The 24,716-nt window shown below is 30.9% G+C and overlaps 1 protein-coding gene and 1 pseudogene across 1 annotated transcript; both read right to left on the bottom strand.

The window, feature by feature from the left end:
• Positions 1–1,596: 1,596 nt before the first annotated feature.
• Positions 1,597–11,344, bottom strand: LOC146903910 (uncharacterized; annotated as a pseudogene).
• A 3,637-nt stretch (positions 11,345–14,981) lies between these two features.
• On the bottom strand, positions 14,982–23,795 carry LOC146903911 (senescence-specific cysteine protease SAG12-like). Its single transcript, XM_085727389.1, has 3 exons — positions 23,492–23,795; positions 16,422–16,597; positions 14,982–15,565 (listed from the first exon to the last, which is right to left on the bottom strand). Exons 1-3 carry the CDS (start codon positions 23,758–23,760, stop codon positions 14,982–14,984), a joined length of 1,029 nt encoding a protein of 342 aa, XP_085583515.1. The 5' UTR covers positions 23,761–23,795.
• Positions 23,796–24,716: the final 921 nt, after the last annotated feature.

Below are 24,716 nucleotides of genomic sequence, written 5' to 3' on the forward strand. Positions count from 1 at the left end.
AAATACTTAAGAACTTATAAAGAATGAGAAAAAGACAAGCTTATAAGTCCACGTCCAAAATAAACAAGTTTATAAAGAGCAATAAATTACGTTAAGTGGTTATCAATTTGGTGTGGGATGGTGACAATAGAGACCATTAATATCTTATGACTATTATTATGGTATGGATATTTTTTTTTGAGAGATATTATGGTATGGATATGGAAGGTGAGTTGTTCATTCTGAAAGAAATTTGGATCCTTTCTTCATTATTGAGTGTTTTAAAAAGATGGGAAAAAAGGAAATTAATATTATTAATTGTATTATTGGATGTGTGCCACTGCCATGAGCTAAAATTCGTGTCTACATGAAGTTGGAAAATCTATTTCTCCATTTCATGACAAAATAATGCATTGAGATTTGATGTTGTTGGTTGCCGCGGTTTTGAAATTCGCAACCAAACACATGCTAAATGTTAGTTAATGGTCATTTTACAAGTATTTTTTTAGATTTAACCAACTTGTCCATTGAACTACAAAGTTAATCTACTATCACTAAACTCACACATCATATATTGTTAATGAACATTTTGTTAGAAAGAAAGATACAAATTTGATCATTTTAAAAAAGTAGAGCGCATTAGGAAACAATTAGAAATCCAGAAACAATTAGAAAAATGACCATCCACATTGATGCTCAATGCAGTATCATTCACATAAAATAAAACCATAAAAACACCATCAATCTTAACAACTATATAAATCCTAATAATTAACTCCAACATATGGATTGTCCTTAAACATATCTTAATTAAATCACACACACACATAGATAATTTGTTTTCTTATATGAGTTAATTAAAATAGGAAAATAATAGGTTGACCCCTCCATTTTGTACACTTTGTACCACTTGCTTATGTGACAAGGGTATTTTAGTAATTTCACCTCAACCCCACTCTCTTTCCTCATCTCTTTCGACAGAGATCTTCTATCCCTCTCTCTTCTCTCAACCGCTCCACCCACAGTCGCCCCATCACCAGTGGCGGAGCTAGGAATTTTAAGTTGTGGGGGCAATTTTTTACGTATATATAATATCAAAAATATTAATTTTTTCATAAGTGTGTGTGTATATATCACAATATTCTCGACCACTTTTTAAATTATGAAAATATATGAATGTTTTTTTAAAAAAATGCAGAATAACAATCATTTCTTATGTTGTCATGTTATATAGATTATACATTAAAAATTTGTTAAATTGATTGTTGAAATAAAATATAATCACAATTATAAAAATATTATGATCCAAAATATGAAATATTAAATTAATTATACGCCCTATCAAGTTATGAGAGACATGAATTAAGGAGTTTAGATGTTTTTCATGGGATGCATACTAATGAACAAATCAACTAAAATATCAACCAACTAGTCAAAATTACAACTTAATAGTAGTATACATAGGTATATTATTGTATTCCAAAAACATTTGTGCAGGCAGAAGTCCCCACAGTGTTGTGAGTGACTCCGCCACTGCCCACCACCATTGTTTCCTTCCACCTTCACCCCGCCCACCGTCGTTTTATTGCCCTCTTCCTTCTTATCGTTATGTCTCCCTCACCTCTGTCCATCTTTCTTCCTCTTTCCCCACGACCCTCCATCGCCACCACCACCATCCTCGCCTTCAGATTTCACAACCATCAACGTCGAGCGTCGGCCTCACCTTAGATCTCCCCATCGCCTCAGATGTGCCACACGCCCCTCCGTCCACCACACAAAACTCCGTCCATCACCACCAAAGTCGTACGCTGTCTCATATCTGAGAGATAGAGCACGCGTACGGCAACGATGAGGAAGAGAGGCGACATAGTCATAAACCGGGAAGGAGATTGGAAAACGACGACGACGAAAATGGTGGAGGAAATTGCATCGCAAGCGAGGACTGGAAAAGGGGTGGGAGAAAGAGAGATAGAGATGGGATTAAATGGAAAAGAAAGAGAAACGAAAAAAAGTTTTTTTTTATGCTTTTGGTATAACTTGGTAAAGACAAAAAAAAAAATTATTGTTAAAAATGGCACAACGGGTGGTATGGGAGTGGTACTGCCACCTAGGGTGGTCAGTATATAAGATCTCATTAAAATAACAGTATGTAGGAGCAGGATATTTTCTTAGTATACCCTTCTTTTTCTCAGCCACAATTGTTTCTGCAATTTTTGCTTCTTCTTTCTTGGCTCATACTCTCTCACGAGCAGGAGTTCTTCTTGATCTACCCAGAGCCACGGTTCTTGCTATAGCTTCTTCTTCTTTGTCTTCTTCTTCTTCTTGTTTCTTGACGCATACTCTCTCACCAACATGATTTTCTCTTGTTTTACCCTTGTTTCTCTCAGCCACTGTTGTTGCAGATTTGGCTTCTTCCATCTTTACGCTCACTCTCTCACGAACAGGATACCTTATTGGTTTACTCATAGACACGATAGTTGCTGCAACTTCTTCTTCTTGTTGTTTATTGATACATACTCTCTCACCAGCAGAATTTTCTCTTGTTCTACCCCTGTTTTTCTCAGCCACCATTGTTGCAGATTTGGCTTCTTCCATTTTTACACTTACTCTCTCACAAACAAGATATTTTGTTGGTTTACCCATAGACATGGTTTTTGCTGCAACTTCTTCTTCTTTCTTGATGCATACTCTCTCACTAGTAGGATTTTTTTTCCTTGTTCTTCCATCATTTCTCTTGGCCACAATTGTTGCTACAACTTCAGCATTTTCTTTCTTAAAGCACTCTCTCTCTCTCTCTCTCTCTCTCTCTCTCTCTCTCTCGGGAGAAGGACCTTTTCTCGATCCACCCCTCTTTCTCTTGGCCACAGTTAATGGATCTCCCTCTCTCTCTCTCTCTCTCTCTCTCTCTCTCTCTCTCTCTCTCTCTCTCTCTCTCTCTCTTTCTCTCGGGAGAAGGACCTTTTCTCGATCCACCCCTCTTTCTCTTGGCCACAGTTAATGGAGTTGTTGCAGCAACTTCTACTTCTTCTTGTTCTTGAACTTTCTTGAAGCATGGTCTCTCCAACCCATTCTTACCAAAAACTTGCACTTGGAACCTGTTCTCCCCATCACATGTGAAAATCAATAACTCTTCAAGCATCACCGTGTTGTCTATTAGAAATTTTTCCCAACCAATTTGTAGATATATGTCATTTCCTTTCTTCAAAATACTCACTTCCCACTTATCACCACAAGAGCCAGAGTAATAAATGTATGCTTCCGCAACTCTTCACCCAAATCCTTAACAATCTTTGGTGGTACTTTCTGTAAATTATGACAAAAAAAGTAGCTTTAGAAAAAGTAATATTAAAAAAATGTAATGTACATGAACCCAGATTCACTACAAGTATTCACAAAGCCAAGGGATCCATAACCTTCCGATCGAGATCAAATAGTCTAGACAAAATTTGATTTTCTTTAACAACATAAATTACCTAGCTTGGATCTAGAGCATCGATTTGATTTTGATCATATGATCGTGGATTTCCAAAATCATGAATTTGTACATTGAGTGACCGAAGGGGATATGGGTTCCCATGTATATGTATAACTAAAATGCAAATGTTAAAATCCCCAATTTGTTTCTAGTAGATAATTCGGTTGTTGAGCTAAGGGATAACGAATGAGTTCTAAGAAGAACATCTCAAATTTAAACTCTGGAAATTAATACCACTAGTTTACTAACATTCACCTTTAGATTCCTATCAATCGAATTCAATGTCGATTGTTCTAAATATATTAAGACAAGTAGTGTGTAATTAAAATTTGTAAAAGTAAAAAATTATATTTGTATCATTTCAATATTATTTTGTTATTTTATGATCTCTAACAATTGGTAAATAATGTCTATATTAAATATTATTTTCAACACACACGTGTACGTGCATGCGCGCGTGCGCACACGTACACAAATATATATATATATATATATATATATATATATATATATATATATATATATATATATATATATATTAAAAAGGTCGCCACTAACGGAATTGATTATAGCGAAAGAGGATATACTCTCACAATGTGACATACCAAAGTTTGATTTCTAGCTGAAAAAATACTAATATTTATTTGGTGTCTAACATACATCATATATAATTAATTTCCATTCAGGGAACTTATGAATTTTTTTTTGTTAATTTTGTCTTATTCTCTCTAAACGCACTTATAAGACCTCTATTTAAATTTTGCTTTAGGCCTAAAAATACATTGGGCCGGCCCTGGCCTTTGCTATTGCAATTTAGCCATTATACAACGGTAAAAATATTTACCTCTCAAAAAAAAAACGATAAAAATATTTAAGCTTCAGTTTTCAAAAGCAATGTAAGAAAATATTACTAGCAAAAGCAAGTTTCAATTCATTTTAGTATTATTTAGAGGTGTAAGAATTGAGAATTTCTACCGTTGCCAAAGTTTGCTACGTATCCATTTTGTACCACTCTTACCACATCAAATAGTGGTGTCCTAACTGACAAGTTTTGTGGCATGGTTGAAAAATAAATTTAAGCACCTGCCGATATTTGTGCTCTAAGTTTTTTTTTTTGAAATAATATTTTGTACCATCCGTCCATTCCAATCATATTTTTCGGATAAAAGAAATATTAACTTTTTTTTTTGACAATAAAAAGAAATATTAACTTGTTACATAGAAATCGCGAATCCTTCCCCAACAAATAATTTTGAAAAAAAGAACGAGAAAATATATTTTGTTTAATATAAGTTATGACACCAAATTCAGATTTCTTGCACACAAATAATTTATGCAGTTTTTTTCAAATTAGTCGCAATTTCTTTAATTTAAATTGGACTATTAATTAAGATACAGGTTTTATTTTTGAAATCTTTTTGATTTTGATTCTTTAATTGATCCTTAACTGTAGGAAAAGAGATAATAGGATCTTTCTTTCCATAGCAAAAATTGGTACTCCTAGCATTTGCTTAAGAAACTTTTTTGACTGAAATGCTTAAGAATTTATAAAAATGAGTATAAAACCTTATAAAAAGCAATAAATTATGTTAAGTGGTTATCATAGGTATGGATATGGAAGGCGAGCTGTTCATTCTGAAAGAAATTTGGATCCTTTCTCCGTTATATTGAGTATTTTAAAAAGATGGGAAAAAAGGAAATAAAGATTATTAATTGCATTATTGGATCTGCGCCATGGAGCTAAAAATTCACCTCATGAAGCTGGAAATTCTAGTTTCTCCATTTCACGACAAAAAAAATGTACTGGGATTTGATGTTGTTGGTCGCCGCGGTTTTAAAACTTGCAACCAAACACATGTTAAATGTTATTTTACAACTAATTTTTGAGATTTAAACCAACTTGTCCATTGAGCTACAAAGTTAATCTACTATCACTAAGCTTACACATCATATCATATATTGTTATTGAACATTTTGTTAGAAAGAAAGACACAAATTCGATCACTAAGAAAACAAAACTTTAAGGCTCTGTTTGGTAAAAACAAGCTATAAAGCTAGTTGATAGCTGATAAGTTAGCTGATAGCTGAAAAAGCTAGCTGATAGCTGATGACTGATAGCTGGTAGCTTATAGCTGAAAAGCTCATTTGTTAAAAATAATGTGTTTGGTAAAATCAGTTGTTGAAGTGGTTGAAACATATAAAATGACATAAAAGGACATGTTTATTTATTTATTTTTTATAAATTATATACATCCAATTTTTTTTACTTAATTTATTTCTTTTTAAATATTCAAATTACTTTCATCTCAAAAATGATAAATGTGTTTTATGTCTTTTTAAATATTCAAATTATTTTCATCCCCAAAATGATAAATGTGTTTTATGAACTCAATTAACTTTTTTATACTAAACATTTGCTTTACTATTTATTGTATATTTTATTTAAAATTATAATTATATTATATGAATTAATAGCAAGGTAATAAGAAAAGGAACAAACAAAATATAAAAAAACTACAACATGAGAAATGGTACCCGTGTACTGATGTGGGTAGTTACGTTTTTTTTAAAGAAAAAGTGGGTGGTTACATATAAATGTGGGTAGTTTTTTTATTAAAAAATAAATTAAATTAAATTAATAAGGGTAAAATTGGAAGAGAATATAAAAAGCTATAAGCTTTAAGCTCAAAAGCTACTTGAATTAGCTTCTCATGAAAAGCTATAAGCTCGTGAGAAAAGCTTGTTACCAAACACGTCATGTTTTGATCCAACAAGCTTATAAGCTAAGGTAATTCAACAAGCTATAAGCTAGCTTCTCGGGGTTACCAAACACAGCCTAAGTAAATTGGACATTTGTAATCTTATGGATAGTTCATATATAACAGTATATATAATTCAGAATAATTTAAATTTAATCATTTTTCTAGAAGAGATGCGCCTATTCACACAAACATCCATTTGCTTTATTTATTTTTGTTTATAGGGTTAATTATGTTTCTAGTCCCTATAAAATAGCGACCTTGTAAGTTTAGTCCTTACTTAATTTTAATTGCATTTTTAGTCTCTATAAAAAAAATTTACTTATAATTTTAGTCCCTGCTAAAACAAAGTTTGATTAATTATCCTTAAACTCTTAAATTTTTGAACGATTTTTTTGAGACAAGATTAGAACACTATGAAAGGTTCGTTTACTAAAATTTAGAATTTTCAGACATGAAATGAATTAAATATGAATTTTTTAAAACGACAAAAGTTAAAGATAAAAAGTAATAAAATCTGGATGTAGAAATCAAATTTTGCAATAATTTTTTGCGGAGGAACTTTTAGTAATGTTCTAAACATGTCTGCAAAAAATTGTTCAAAAATTTAAGAGTTTAAGCATAAATTAAACAAATTTGAATTGAGTAGGGACTAATACTCAGGGTAAAAAACAAAATTAGGGACTAAAAATGCTATTAAAATTAAGTAAGGACTAAACGTACAAGGTCGCTATTTTATAGGGACTAGAAACATAATTAACCCTTGTTTATATTTTCTCTCTACAAAAAACATCCTTTTGCTGTATTTATTTTTGTTTATATTTTCTCTCTAAAAAAAACTAAATAATTAAGTTAAATAAGATAGAGAGAAAAGACAGAATCCATGCAGGTACATGGTGGTTGTTGGCGGCTTTCACAGCATCTTTGTAATCGGTAAAGTGATCAAGAAGAAAGTACAAAAGCCATGAGATGCAAGGATGAAAAACTTCATGGCATCTTCATGATGATGATAAAGAAAACCAGAAAACTTGATAGAGAAGAAAGAGAGAAAAATGTAAGAATTGTATCTTTGTTATTGAATATTATGAGTTGATTACATTCAAGTATATAAAAGGAACCGTAGATCGTAACTAACTCATAAGATTCTCTAACTGTACAATTGTCTCTAACAATACTCACTAAGAGGTTATGCTACTCTAAGTGAGGTACATGGTTAGTTAAGCATAGAAGACCAGTTAACTTGCATAGCAAGTTAAATTAATGGATCAAAAGTTTAACAATAACGTCGGGAAAAGCGTTCCTTCAATTCTTTCCAAACATTAACAACATTTTCAATGAAGATCATAGATTGAGCAATCTAAGAACTAACCGAATTCGCAATCCATAAATGGATGAGGTTGTTACATTATTTCCACGCATGAAAGTTAGGATCATGAGAGGTGCAGGAATATGAATTGTACCAACGAATTGAAACTTGTTCTTCGCAGCTAAATTTCTGCGTATGGTTCGTGTCTATGCCAAATAGTTAGGTCCATTAAATTTCGGAGAAACATTACAGAATTGGGACCTTCTCTAGGTTGTACATAATGGCAAATTCTACGGTACACCGAATCGTTAAATTAATAATTAAAAAAATTGAGTTTTTTTTGAAGAAAAAGAATTATTTTTTATTATTGACAATTATAATAATTAAATCTTATTTACCAATAGCATAGACGAAATAAAATTTGATTTTTCTGAATTTTTATTACTCATAACAAAGAATATTGATTATTTTTTGAGAAAATGTAAAAAAATTAATATGATTGTTATAAACAGTGAAATGATGTTTTCCAAAATATAAATATTGACAAATAGGTCTTTATTTCATAAAAATGATCGTTAATTTATAAATTTATGAAGCAAGAGCATCGGTGCACCTCAATTTGTGAGTGTAGAATAGAAGTTCCTGTACATAATATTCAGAAGCTTGATTCAATAAATGATTGCATTGTTCTGCACAATGATGGTTGAATCATTGGTGTTATGCGCCATGGAAGCTTGAATAAAACCAAGATTGAAGGAAAAACAGAGTATTGATGAGAATAGAAGAAAATCAACACGATTACACCGAATTCAACAAGAAATCGATGAAGTTCGTTTAGAAAAATGAAGAAACAAAGTGTTTCTGCAACAAAACGCAAAGAAAATGGAAGATTCAACAAGAATCTAAACAAAAATCAAGCAAAAAGGAAGAAGAAAACTAATGCGGAAGCATGAACTCGAAAGGCTCATGATACCATATTATGAGATCAAGAACAAGAGAAGAATCAATGTAAATCAATGATCTGAATTACAAGTTAGTTATATGTATCATTTATATATATAGGAATGGAAAGATAACTAGGTAACTTATATAAGAGGTTACCGGTTATAACTAACTCAAACTAACTATATCATAGTGTGTTTATTATCTTGAAATAATGCTGATGTGTCCTTATGACTTGCAATCTCCGGTTGCATGGTGGCTTTACTTATATCATGTATTAAAGCTCACACATCGTATATTGTTAATGAACATTTTGTTAGAAAGAAAGACACAAATTTGATCATGTTAAAAAGGGGAGCTCATTAGAATAGTAGTTGAGGCATGCAACATTTTCAAGATCAATGACTATATATGTTCACCAATACTACGTGTAAATGTTTTTATTTTCTATAAATAATGTAATTTTATATATCTATTCAACAAGAAAAAATGTAAATTTATTTATAATTGGCAGAATATAAATACAAATTTAAATTTAGTACATTTCATTTTATTAAATTACAAGTAACAAAATTGGGTGTTATTATAGGAAGCTAGGAAATATATCTGGCAATGGTGTGAACTGTGAATTCATGACCCTACCGAATCAAATTCTTTGATTGGAAAATTTTATAAAAAATATAACTATGATCTAGAAATGTTCATATCCAAATAATCCTAAATACAATTTACAAACTGATGTTTTTTCATTCATAAAATCAAATTTTAATGGATGTTTTTGGAAATAAAATGTTGGTCCAATATTCGAACCATAATAATAGCTATTCTTATTCTCTTTGAATTGGTTTCTGAAATAAAAGTAAACTTAGTTTCAGTAGCTGGACTGATTTAAAGCATGATATGTTAGAAAAAAAATAATATTATGATTTATATTTACACACATTCCTATTTTTCTCTCTAATTAATTTTTTTACACCTCCACCGTTCTTCATGTGCGCGAATTCGAAATTGGATTCCATGCAGTCATGTTTGTATCCAAGGAAAATATAATTTTTTTTGAAGGATATATATAATATAATTTTTATTTATTAAGTAAAAAAAAATGCTTAAATCAGAATCGTTCGATCTTGATCAAATTGTCACCAACACGCGATCGTGTGAATGTAGGGAATTTTGGATTGCAACTAAACTCAGTTGCATCTCGTTGTTTATATGTTCTACACAATCATCTAATTAGTAGTTAACCCAAAGATAAATCATCTTGTACATCTTATTTAAATATTTGTGCACAATGTCATAAGCTTAAAGCTCCAAGTAATCTTGTTATTACCAAAACCTGAAGGAGCAGAAATCAAAATAAATTCAAGATCGTTAACCCAACACATCTTTCCATTCATCATTAGCCAACTAGTTAAATATTTTACAATAAACACGTCAGGAACATCACTTTCTTAAGTTGCATAAATAAACTTTGTCACATAATATTTGAAAAGATTCCATTTTTCAAAAACACTTATGAGAAGAAGAAAAAAGTGACTTGCGATATAAGAAATTGGATGGTTAAGGTTTCTTTTAGGTACAAAGTAGGGGTAATAGTCACTTTGATCCTTAAATGTGTAGTGATTAGACACAATAATCCCTCAATGTATTAAAATTCTAAAATAGTTTCTGACTGTTCAAGTTGTTAGTCAAAATAGTCCTTTACACTAACATAATCTCTTAATGCTCACAATAACCGATGAAGGACAAAAGGGGATGTAATTTTTTTATTTTTGTATATTTGTGAATAACGGAGGAAATTTGTAATTAAAATTAAAGAATGATGGAAATAGACAGAAAATGCTTAGCTTGATAAAGGATCACTGCAAGAAACGTGGTTTCTTGATAAGATCAAGTCATGGTTCAATCCAGAACCAAAAAGAAGCAAAGCTTCCAAATTCTCATAATTTTTTTTTTTTTTTATCAAAATTCATCTCAATAGGACATGTATAACTCAAGATATAGCAAAAACAAGACAGACATATTATGACCTGCAAAAAATAATACTTTTAACCAAAATCAATTCGATTCTTTTATTTCATATTGACTTTATTATTCTTGTCAAAGGAGAGAACCTTAGGATCTCATAAAAAACGCTTATGAATACAGTTATCTAAATGCAGGATAATCCAAACAAACTTAAAACAAGAAAAGAAAAGCTTATGAATAAAGTTATAATAGAAACAAAATCATTAATTAAAAGAAACGAATGCGGTTATCTAAACACGTGATAATCCAAAAGACTTATTGATTAAAAACAAACACATAAAAAGTTGTGGAAACGAAAGAAATTGTTTTAACCACTCAACAAACGTTGCCATTCCACTAGGTTTCTCAATGGTGATGAGCTCATGTGTGTTATTATTATCCTTCATATTGTTTTTGCTTCCAATTTCAGACCATCGAATTTGAGCGTTCTTCTTCATGAAACGCCAATACGTGTAAGAACTAGTAAAAACAATATAACAGAGAGAGTGCATGATAGCCAGGCTATCCATGCAGGTACACTTTGGTTGTTATGGCTTTCAGAGTGTCTTTCTTTTTAGATATATCCAATCGTAATGCCATCAAAGTGGTCAAGAAGAAATCACCAAAGCCATGAGATGCAAGAATGAATAACGTCGGGAAAAGTGTTCCCTTCGATTCTTTCCAAACATCAATAACATTTTCAATGAAGATGATAGATTGAGCAATCAGTGAACTAACCGAATTCGCAATCCATGAATGAATGAGGTTGTTATATCGTTCCCACACATGCTCATGAGGTGCAAGAATTAGAATTGAACCATCAACAAATTGAAACTTATTCTTCGCACCTAAACTCCGCGCATGGCTCGTGTCCATGCCAAGTAGTTAGATCCATCAAGTTTCGGAGAAACAATCACAGAATTGGGACCTTCGTTATGGTGTACATAATATTCAGAAGCTTGATTCAATGCAGGATCAGTGACTGCATAGTGCTGGTTGAAGCATTGGTGTTGTGCGCCATGGAAGCTTGAATAAAACCAAGATGGCAAAATTACACAATTTGTCCCTTAACTTAATTTTAGGTAACACTTTAGTCCTTTATCTTTTGTTTGTCATGATTTAGTACTTTGTGTTATAATAAAGTGACAACAACTTATTGTTTTTATGAGATTTTTTCAATGAAATCTGATTTTCTAGATTTGTATCATGAAGATTTGGGTTTGTTTAAGAGTTTGATGATTTTTTTGGAGTTTTTGAATTTTTTTTTCATAAAAAAGGATAACTATGTTGACATTTTATAACATAAAAGACTAAATCGAGACCAAAAAAAAAAAGATAAAGGATATAAGGATAACTATGTTGACATTTTATAACATAAAAAGACTAAATCGAGACAAAAAAAAAACATAAAGATGAAAGTGTTACTTAAAATTAAGTTAAAGGATAAATTGTGTAATTTTGTCAACCAAGATCGAAGAAAAAACTTAGTATTTATGAGAAAAGAAGAAAATCATCATGATTACACCGAATTGAACCAGAAATCGATGAGATTCAAATAGAAAAATGAAGAAACAAAGTGTTTAAAGCATGAGCTTGAAAGGCTCATGATACCGTATTATGAGATCAAGAACAAGAGAAGAATCAATGTAACTGAATCTATTGAATGAATGATCTGAAGTACATGTATCATTTATATAGTAATGGAAAGATAACAAGGTAACTTGTATAACAAGTTACTGGTTATAACTAACTAAAACTAACTATATAATAGTGTGTTTATTATCTTGAGAAGATGTTCATGAGTTCTTAATACTTGCTATCTCCGGTTGCATGGTAGCTTGTATCATGTTTAAAGCTCACACATCATATATTGTTAATGAATATTTTGTTAAAAAAAAAAACACAAATTTGATCATGTGAAAAAGGGGAGCTCATTAGAATAGTAGTTGAGGCATGCAACAATTTCAAGACCAATGACTATATATGTTCACAAATACTACATGTAAATGTAAATGCTTTTATTTTCTTGAAATAATGTAATTCTATATATTTATTCAACAAGAAAATATGTAAATTTATTTATCATTGGCAGAATATAAATGCAAATTTGAATATATTACATTTCATTTTATTAAATTACAAGTAACAAAATTAGGTGTTATTATAGGAAGCTAGGAGATATATCTGGCATGGTGTGAACTGTGAATTCATAACCCTACCGAATCAAATTCTTTGATTGGAAAATTTTATAAAAAATATAACTTTTTTAAGGATATATAATATAATTTTTATTTAATAAGTGAAAAATGGTTAGATCAAGATCGTTCGATCATGATCAAACGGTCACCAACATGTGATCATGGGAATGTAGGTACTTTGCACTGCAGCTAAACTCAGTTGCATCTCATTGTTTATATGTTCTACACAATCGTCTAATTAGTAGTTAACCCTAAGATAAATAATCTGATACATCTTATTTGAATATTTGTGCACAATGTCATAAGCTTTAAGCCCCAAATAATCTTGTTATTACCAAACACTTAAGAAGCAGAAACCAAAATAAACTCAAGATCGTTAACCCAACACATCTTTCCCCGCCAACTAGTTAAATATTTTACAATAAACGCGTCAGGAACATCACTTTCTTAAGTTGCATAAATAAACTTTGTCAATCCTCACGAGCTTAGCTCAGTTGGTAGTAACAATGCATAATATATGCAAGGTCCGGGGTTCAAACCCCGATCACCATAAAAAAAAAAAAAAAATCCCTTGGTTTCAAAGACAAAAACAACAATTAATTAGTCCTAGACTTTAAGAAACATATTTTATTAGTCCTAGACTTTAAGAAACATATTTTATTAAATGCCTCAATATTTAACTAACTCATAACAAATATCTTGTTATTTCAAACCCCGATCACCAAAAAAAAAAAAAAAAAAAATTCTCTTGGTTTCAAAGACAAATTAAGAAACATATTTTATTAAATGCCTCAATATTTAACTAACTCATAACAAATATCTTGTTATTTCAAACCCCGATCACCAAAAAAAAAGAAAAAAATTCTCTTGGTTTCAAAGACAAAAACAACAATTAATTAGTCCTAGACTTTAAGAAACATATTTTCTTTAAGAAACATATTTTATTAAATGCCTCAATATTTAACTAACTCATAACAAATATCTTGTTATTAGTGTAATGGTGTAAGTGTAAGCCATTAAACTCCTTTCAAATGTGTTGCGTGGATGATTTGATTTATTTTAGGGGATGATTTGCTTATTGATATAAGGCGAAGTAGTTGGGAAGCCAATATCTTGGCATATATATATATATATATATATATATATATATATATATATATATATATATATATATATATATATATATATATAACACACACATTAAACTCCTTTAATCTTGACAAAAAGGAGCAAGTGAATATGTATGCAACTTGGAATTGAGTAGGATTGATGACATCCGTTTTTCACAAAGATGTTGTTACAACTTACAAGATCAAGTAAAGTATAATTATGAATGGCATAACTAAAGGAGTTGTTTCATGTATGGTGTAGAGCATTTTGGAGTGTTATGGTTTGTCCAATTTGCTTATTTTGATCTTGTTTTAATAGTAAAAATATTTTAGTGATGGACTGTGTAGTAATTAGGGTGTATGAGTATTGTTTTATGTAACTTAGTTTGGTGTTTGATTAGTGTCTATTGGCCAATAGATGTCGTTCCTTTGTATTTGTGGTGTTAGAATTCTGCTCTTCTCCCAACAAAAAATATTCACTCCCAACCAAATTTCCCATAATACCCCTATGAGAGTTAACTCAAACAGGTGTTAAACATGAAAAAACACATGCGTGAGTTAACGCACACTGGGTATAACACCCGCTTGAGTTAACTCACGCAGGTGTTAAACATGAAAAAACGCTCGTTTGAGTTAACTCACGCAGCGTGAGTTAAATCACACAAAGATTAACGCATGCGTGAGTTAACTCATGCAAGGGTATTTTTGAAATTTTGGTTAGGAATGAGCAAAACGTATTGGGAGAATAGCAGTATTCGTGGTGTTATATAGACTTTGTACTTTTTTCTTAGTCCAATTTTTTAATAGATGATAAGGATGGAACCTCTCCAATCCTTCATAGAAGGTTGATAGACTATTATCACTTTGATGTTGGATTGGACTATATTAATAAATTTAAAATTTTCTTAAAAAAATCACATAACATTCCCTCCAATCACATCTAGTATTGTACATTTTTTCCCAAAAGAAAGAAAGAAAGTGGTATTTGGTTATATTAGAGACATTACTACAAAGCAAATCAATTGTATATAACACATAAGGTATGATAATATCTATTTTTCCTTATTGATATGATATAGAGGTTGGATTCAATGCAATACAAACACAAACACAAAGAAGCAAAGAGCTTCAACAAAAAAAAATTTAAGACAAAATATGAAACTTATCTATAACAACACAATAAAATTCATTTGAAACTTAAAAGTACTATATGGTAGGGTAAACAGCATGCATGGCAATGCCACAATGACCACCAGATTCACTATTTTCCCTTAACATCTTCATGTAGCCATTCTCACCCCAACTTTCACCCCAAGAATTCTTAATCAACCAATACTTCATCCCTTCTTCACTTATCCCATAACCAATTATAGTAATAGCATGGTTCAAACGGGTTCCACATGTTCCTGAATAAACCCCTTCACTGTATTGATGAAATTCAGGAGCGACGGCGATGCTAGCCGATACTGGTTGTTGTGCCACAACCTGTAATAATTGTTGTTCATCAATGGCAGTTACATCCGCAAAACTAGTTATTTGAGCCGCGACTGATATCTGACCTTGTAATTGGCAGGTTTGAACATTTCCTTGGTATGGATAATCATCTTCTCTAACAATACCTTGAGATTGTATTATAGATTCGAAAGCAGTTTGAATATAACCACTGTTACACCCATGGCTCTTCTCATCGCAATCGATCAATTGTTGTTCAGACAATGAGATCAAATTACCATTTTTTATTTTCACAATACCTTCTACGACAGCCACAGCTGAAAATGCCCAACAACATCCTACAACATGTATTGGTTAAATTATGTCATTGGATATTATTCTCAAATTAAATTCTGCTACAATAGAGAAGTCACTTTTTATAAAATGATTACCCTACTCTTTTTTTTTTTTTTGAAAACTCGGTATCCAATCCAAGAATCGACTAATCTGAGGGGACTAATCCCACCGCCCATTTGCGAGGGCCCCATTTAAAGCCAGAGCAAGTTCTGTATGGACTTAGCCCACCAAAATTGGCACCAGAGGGAATCGAACTTGAGACCTTTGGAGGAGCAAACTCCAAGATCCCAAGCCAACCACTAAGCCAGCCCCAAATGGATTACCCTACTCTTTTTTGTTTGTCTTATCCACCCTATTTTGAGGAAAAATGGGCCATGCTAATTCAAAATTTGGCTAATATTTAAACTCGAATTTCTGAATAATTCGACCTTAACTTAATGTTATTAACCACTTGAGTTCAAGTGTTTAGTTGTCTATACATAAAAACTCGTCTGACTAAGCTAAAAATAAGTTTTTCTGACTTTTTATAAAGTTGAATGTAGTTATAATACTTGAATGTAAGTAATGATTATTTAAGATAAACAAAAAAGTTTTTGATCTTGGTCCAAATACTAAGTTGACAAAATTACGTTGATCAACATCTTGATTTTGTTAAAATTTCAAAGCATAATTTTTATTAAAATCTATAGTGATTTTGACAAACTCTCATCAATTCATTGTCCAAAACTTAGTGGTATAATTGGAGATGATCTTAACATGGACGATTTGTTTTTATGTTTCAAAATTCATTGTCCAAATTACTAATTAAAAAAATTGCTAAGAGAAAAAAGTTAAGTAGAGGGTTATAATAATAGTTACCACAATTGCCTTGGTTCTTAACATCGGTGACAGCTCCTTGCTCTCTCCAATCAAAATTTGTTGGAACAACATCATTTTGGTTGAAGGGCATCATAGTTGACCTCATTTTGGAGGAAGAAAGTTGGTTAGGAACTTTGAGTCCAGTGTATGAAGCAATAAATGTTGGAAATTTAGGTCTTAATAAAAACAGATTTCATAAAACATGTTCAACAATTATGAATCAATAGCGGAAGCAAACAAAACATTGAACATGATTATGATCGGATCTACGACATGTTTGATTTATCAAGGATATCAAGAATTAGGGTACTAGGAATACCTGGATAAAGCTTTCATGGCAGCCCTTTCAACAGCAACTAACAACAACGGTAAACATAGAGAGAGGTGATCTGAAACAAACAAGAACGTTAGCGACGGCTAATTTGGTTCTTCCTCAACCGGTACCTTTATGCCTCAAGTTCTCTTCAGATGGGGAGAAGAGAGAGTTTGCCGTGTACGGTATATTGGGGACCATAGCCTCTTTTATATTGGATGGCCATTAGGGTTTCCCATTATTCCGTTAATGGGCCATCCGGACATCCACTCATTGAGTCCATATCAACTAATTAAATATTTAATTAATTATCTAATTAGAAATCTAATAGCCTTATTACTTAATTTGATCACTAATCAATTAAGGCTCACAATTGATAAATAGCTAATATAATTATTATTACGATATTTGCCCACATAATGATATTGGAATATTATTAAATAACAAAATATTCCAACAATCTCCCACTTGGGCTACATATCTTAATAATTATATCAGAATTCTTTAGGCGCGCAACTGAATGCTATTTATCTTTAGATTTCAACCTTACAATCTGGTCCACCTCATACATTAATAATGGGACCACCGCGGCTGTCGTCACTGACGTATAACGTGACGGAACCCCGACGACCACCATATCAATGCACTTGATGACATAGATCGATATGGATGAGTGGCATGGAAATTTCATGCAATGTGATCTCTAAATCATGTCTATTTCCAACTGATCCAACTAAAAACTTCAGTGAGATCAAAATGAAGTTTGCAAATTCAATATTTGCACAAATGATACAAAAATGGTTATAACAATAATAACCTCATAAAATTTATTTCTGCAGAAAATCATAACATAAAGTCTGTATCGATACCAAAACTAAAGTATAGAACATAAGATAAAAGAGACTCCCACTAATCCAAGACATCCTTAATGACAACAACCATATGGAAGACCTTATGTGTCATGTCTTTGATTAGTAGTATAGATAGCATAAAGTTTGTCTCTACATGTTCTATCATTTAACAAAAATAATTTATAAGGTAATGAATCTTATAAATTTTGTTGTTAAATAACTATACGACTGAATTATGTCGCTATATATCTTGAGTGGTCTTTCATTACCTTTTACTATATGCAACCAAGTGACATAAATACTTACAGTCATTTATTGAGTTAGGATGTGTATTATCTACTTACATCCAAAAAGCCAGAGTCTGACACATAAATGATCTCCAAATTGTCAGATCTCTTACGTGAGCATAAGCTCTCTTGTTCTCTTTAATAATCCTTATGGTTGCTTTTCAACAATTCAAACTTTGAATTGCTCAAGTATCTGCCAAACAATCTGATTATATATGCTATTTCCAAATGCATATAAATAAGATCATACATAAAAATCCTATAGACAAAGCGTAGGAAAATACTTAATTTTCTGAATTTATAAATTTTCTAATGGGCAATATTTGAGACTGAAAAGTCTCTCTCGGTGATTGAGATCATCCAAAAATTATGTCATTTCACTTTCAACTTTATTGATATAACTCTTTTGTGATATCCGAATAATACCTTGAGAAGAATCTCTAAGTATTGAAATGCCTAATACAAAAGAGGTGTCCCCAGGATCTTTCATCACTAACTTTTGTTAGAGATTTCCTTGGTTTCACATAACAAACATATATCATCGCTGACTAAATAAAATAAAATTGACATATTAAACTAGGAATATAAACTTACTCCCACTGAACTTGCTAAATCCACAATTCTCCATAATATTATCTCAAAACCAAATGAGACAATTGCTTTATAAGAATTTGTGGCAACACTAAAGAGACAAATTTCTTAACTCATAAAGTGGATTTCATGACTTTGCAAACCATCTACTTTGTATCTATTGACACAAAAGTATTATTCAGTTGCACCATATTGTATCATTAATGTCACCAATTGAAATCCATCTTATGCAGCTCCAAAATTATAATAAGCAAACTAGTATCATGACTGTCCTAATAGAGTCTTTCAATTAAACTAAATAGAATTTCTCTTTTCAGTCAATTCTTAATGATACTAGAAGCCCTAGTTCTTGAGGGTGTTGAGTTTGATCTACAGGAAATAATTTCTTAACTTGATTGAGAGAAAGAACAATAATGTCCTCATGAGGATCCAAAAATACTATAATAGTAACTATATGAATTAGTTTAAAACTAATTCTTCCTCATTCAATTTTGTTCTAATACCATATCTCTCCCCCAAACTCAATATCCTCAAGAAAACTTAACAATTTGTGTCTCAAAATTTCCTTAATTTGTGGGACGAAAAACTTATAATATTCAAACCGTTAAACAATATAGAATGTCACAAGTCATAACTAAATTGACTCTAATAGTTGAACTTAAAAGACACATTGAATCATCGTTTGAAAATAAAACTCAAAAAATATTGATTTATGCAAAGAGAAATTAAGACAAAAATCAATCCAAGTAATGATTCACTAAATTGTCTTTTAAATACAAAAAATAATCCATTAATGACAATCCAAAAATATTTCAAAAAATGGATAAAGCAATCTTTATCAACTTTGTCCATTCTAAATTGATATATCTTTCAACATCATTGGACATAAGTTAGTCAAGACTACTTTCCTTTATTTGCCATTGTCTTTTGAGGTATTTTCCGAATGAGCACTATTTTATTTTCTCTTGCTTCAACTTTTCCTTATTTGCACACTTTATGAATTGATCATTTAAATGATCATTTCTAACTGGAACAGTTATAAACTTAATTGTGCAAAGAGAATACTAAATACTGAATTTTCGAACAAGTCATATGATAGTCGAAATTATAGTGTCTTAGCAAGATTAAATGTTTACATAATGTGCTCCTAACATATTATTTGCCTAATAACCTTAGTGAAATACCCACTCTCCAATGAGAGCTTGTCTTTCTCTATATTGCTTTAAAAGCACTTTAAGCAAAGAAAATATGACAACAAATTTGTCATCTTAAATAACACCTCTAATACATATGATATTTTAACTTTATGATCTCACGTGACCTATGAGATTTGGTGTATACGCACTTGTCAAACTTAATTCTCACATTAGTTGCTGAATTTGTGAGAGAATGTGAGTTTCACCAACCTTATTTAAGGTCTAGATCCAAGAACAATGTTAATGTTCTTCTTTAAATCCTAAATTAGAATTTTAAGAGTTAAGGAATTTAACTCAAATTAGCAGATACATACACTATATTAGTTTAGAGAGAACAAGAGTAGTAAAAGCACTCACTAAAATACCTAGTGCATCATCAATATCAAGTCTTTAAACAATAATATCAATTGCTAGTGGTATTCTATAACAATGATCAAACAATGACAATTTACTATGACAGAATAAATTCTTATAATTGTCTTGTGTTTACCATCACAAGTGTAGATGTAAACTCTTAAATACTTGAATGACTTTACATTCACACAACATTAGTAGACATGTCAAAATTAATTAATTGTAAGACATGCACAATTGATCTTTATTTGTAAATTAAAAGACAAAAAACAAGATACCAAGCGCACCATTAAAACACAATCTTTTGATTGCTAAGAATTAATTGCAAGCGGTACTCTCAATGTAATGATCAAATATTGGTAATAAGTTCTGTCAGATAATGGGTGCCTTTTGACATCCTCATTACCCACATGAAAAAACTTAAGAGTCTTGTCAGATAATGGGTGTCTTTTGACATCCTCATTACCCACATGAAAAATTTAAGAATTACCACATATTTATCATCACAAGTTGTAAATTAAAAGACCAAAAAACAAGATACCAAAGCACCATTAAAACACAATCTTTTGACTGCTAAGAATTAACTGCAAATGGTAAATCTCAATGCAATGATCAAATATGGTAATAAGTCATGTCAGATAATGGGTGCCTTTTGACATCCTCATTATCCACATGGATAAAACTTAAGAGGTCCGGTCAGATAATGGGTGTCTTTTGACATCCTCATTATCTACATGGAAAAACTTAATAATTACCGCATATTTACCATCGCAGGTATGTAATTATCCGGCCAAACTGCGCCTTCCTTTTGGCCGACTAAAACAGCTCGCATGAACAATTACATACTACATCTTTTGTAATTCTAACTGAATCAAATCTACGCAACAGAGGTTACTTTTGCAACTTGTTGTTTCAACCAACTCAACCAAAATTACTAGACAATTCAATAAATGAATTTAAGTGGGAATGGTCTTAATTTTACAAGCCAAATGGGAAATGTCTTAAATTTACAAGGCACTACCGACTTAATGTAGGCCGAATTAGTTCATTATGTCGCTAAGTAATCATAAGGTCACTTGACAACCCTTAAGTGTGAAGACAAACTCACAAATTTGAAAGAAGATGCAAGTCACAAATCACACCAATGTGTGTATGACAATATTTAAGTGTGAAGACGAACTCATGAATTTGAAAGAAGATGCAAGTCACAAATCACATCAACGTGTGTATGACAATACATTTACAGGTATCACATTAAAGCAACAACATAAATAGCATGAAATATATCCAAAATGCATGATTGGAGGAAAAATAATAATAATGTCATTGTAGAAACTTAATAACAATAAACTCAGACATCACAATCATGCTCAAAACCAAATATTCAATTTTAAATCAGAAGAAAATTGAATCATGCTAAAAATATTCATGCCATAATTGATTCACATATACCAAATGATTCTTTAAATAAAATGAATAACTCTAGACTCAATAATGAATAACTCTAGACTGAATTATTTCCTAAATAAGGAAACAAACTTTATATGTTTATAAATAAACAAACAAAACTAGAATCAATATTTTCAAAATTTAAAGAATCAAAAACTTATTTTGAAATATGTTGTACTACTCATTTTGGTTCAAAATATTTTGAGATGTGTTAAGCAACCGATATACCACAAGTATATATAACAACCAAATATATATAACAAAACTTAATTTACCTTATTTCCCAAAATAAACATTTAAGTACAAGATCTATGTGTATCAAAATTCATTTTCTAATAAAATAAAATAAAAAAAAATGAAATCAGTTGTCACCCAAATGTATAAAACATAATCGATATAAATATATATTTCCAAATATGAACCTTATTATCACAAATATAATAATTACGAGAATTATAATCCTTATAAAACTAAGTTTATCCTTATATTATAATTCTCAAATGACAATATTAATTATCAATGTGATATCAAAATATAGTTAGTGAAATATATATTATAACTAATTTAATTTCTTTCGAAACAAATCACAAAAGACAACTCAAAAAATTAGAAATTAAAAGTGTCTCAAATTTACTAAAGCAAGACACTTATGCACAAAATTGGCATTAAAATATTTTACGGCAACAAAAAAAATATTTTTGCTGATCCAAATTCAACCATGATACAAAAAAAAAAAAGGCCAAAATAAAATAAGAATTGAACCAGAATTCAATTGATTATTTCCGAACATTAACGAATATTCCAAATTAAAATGATGGTGTTCATAAACGAGAACCAAATTCAAACATGTGCCATTCAAAAAAGTTAGACAAATTATGATTATGATAGATGTTGATCATGGAACGAAGCAGTACATGCCACATTTATGCCACATTTTAAACAAATCAAGAATCAATAGTAATGATAAACAACCGAAGCAGTACATGCCACATTTTAAACAAATTAAGAATTAATAGTAATGATAAACAACCAAAAGAAAATCGATTAATGTAACAAACATATGAATCGCAAGAGTGGTTGAGTACCATCAGTGTCAAATATCATGACAAATTGGATTAACATTGCCGAAAACAAAAAAGAACAAAAAACAAAAATTCACAATGATTCAACGAATCAGATTTTTTTTTTTTTTTTTTCTTTCGAAAACAAAGAATTAACAATGATTCCACGAAGGGCATCCCAAATTCAATAATTAAGAGTGCATAACGAATCGGTAAAAAATTATCGAAATCCCCGGATTCAACAATAGAGTTCATGCGAGTGAAAACCTAAAACTCAAACATGAATAAATCCAAAGTATTTGACAATCAATCTCAATAAATCAAACATGAAGACCTGCTCTGATACCACTTGTTGGAAATTTAGGTCTTAATAAAAACAGATTTCATAAAACATGTTCAACAATTATGAATCAATAGCGGAAGCAAACAAAACATTGAACATGATTATGATCGGATCTACGACATGTTTGATTTATCAAGGATATCAAGAATTAGGGTACTAGGAATACCTGGATAAAGCTTTCATGGCAGCCCTTTCAACAGCAACTAACAACAACGGTAAACATAGAGAGAGGTGATCTGAAACAAACAAGAACGTTAGCGACGGCTAATTTGGTTCTTCCTCAACCGGTACCTTTATGCCTCAAGTTCTCTTCAGATGGGGAGAAGAGAGAGTTTGCCGTGTACGGTATATTGGGGACCATAGCCTCTTTTATATTGGATGGCCATTAGGGTTTCCCATTATTCCGTTAATGGGCCATCCGGACATCCACTCATTGAGTCCATATCAACTAATTAAATATTTAATTAATTATCTAATTAGAAATCTAATAGCCTTATTACTTAATTTGATCACTAATCAATTAAGGCTCACAATTGATAAATAGCTAATATAATTATTATTACGATATTTGCCCACATAATGATATTGGAATATTATTAAATAACAAAATATTCCAACAATAAACTCTTCACTAGTTTGATCAGAATATAGGTTTAGGGCAAGTTTGTAACTCTTGTTATTGACATTGTTGAACTTCTCTATATACTCCAAATTCTCCTTGAATATCTTAAAGCGATTATCCATCTCAGAACTATTTGTGTATGTACGTCCATATTTCATCATCCATTGTTGATGTGCTTCAACAATAGATGGTTCAGACAATGTTCGAGTCAGCCATAAAGGGTATACACATGCCCACAAGATCGTGATACAAAGAGCAATAAGATACTTCATTTTTGTTTGGTAGGTAGATATTGAAGAGAAATGGTTTTGGGTGAAACAATGATATGAAGAAAAGTAATATAAATATGGCTATTTATAGAATTCAAAATTCAATTGTACCAAAATAAATCAAAATTAAGTTGAAAAGGAAATTTTTCTCCTAGCGAAAATCTCGGTATACATGAGTACAATGGTCCAATGCCCCAACGACACGTTGGTTACTTCTTTAAGGTTGACTTGCAAGTATTTATTTTGGGTGTAGCATATAATTTGCCTATTATTTTATGGTAAATACTCTAGAATTTAATTGAACATGTATTACTTTTTTTTTTTTGTTAGATAGAAGAGATGACAAAATCATCGTAAACTTACACACACAAAGTGGGGGAACCGGGGTTCGAACCTCGATCATGACGTTCGACCCAACAGTTTCGGCATTTTTGCTAGTTGAGTTAGGACTTATGAGACTGAACATGTATTACTTATTAAATCATTAAATGTCATTTTATATTTATATATTAGTTTATTTTAAAATAAATTTAACTTTTAAATGAATCTTATCTACATGATACTACTTACAAAATAATCAAATGTTATGTCATATTTATATATTAGTTTATTTTAAAATAAATTTAACTTTTGAATAAATCTTATCTGCGTGGTACAAACCAATCTTCAAAATATCTAAGCATTTATCGTATTTTAATCATGTTATTAAGGTGAAGGATTTCTCTTTATTGATGATTAATCTCGTATGGAAAGCTTGAACTCAGTGACCACTTTAATAAGTTCTCCTATTCCACTGACATTTTCTATCTACTAGACAATACCCGATAACCTATTTAAAATATAAATCTCGTTAACAAGTGTCCTTAGGACAATAGTTAAGGAATATATAAATAGAAATTTTGTCTTATTTTTTTTGGTAGTGGTCGGGGTTTGAACTCCGAACCTTTGCATATTTTATG

Source organism: Medicago sativa, chromosome 7, assembly GCF_051527215.1.
Source record: "Medicago sativa cultivar Bolivia chromosome 7, Bolivia_mono, whole genome shotgun sequence".
Lineage (NCBI taxonomy): Eukaryota > Viridiplantae > Streptophyta > Magnoliopsida > Fabales > Fabaceae > Medicago > Medicago sativa.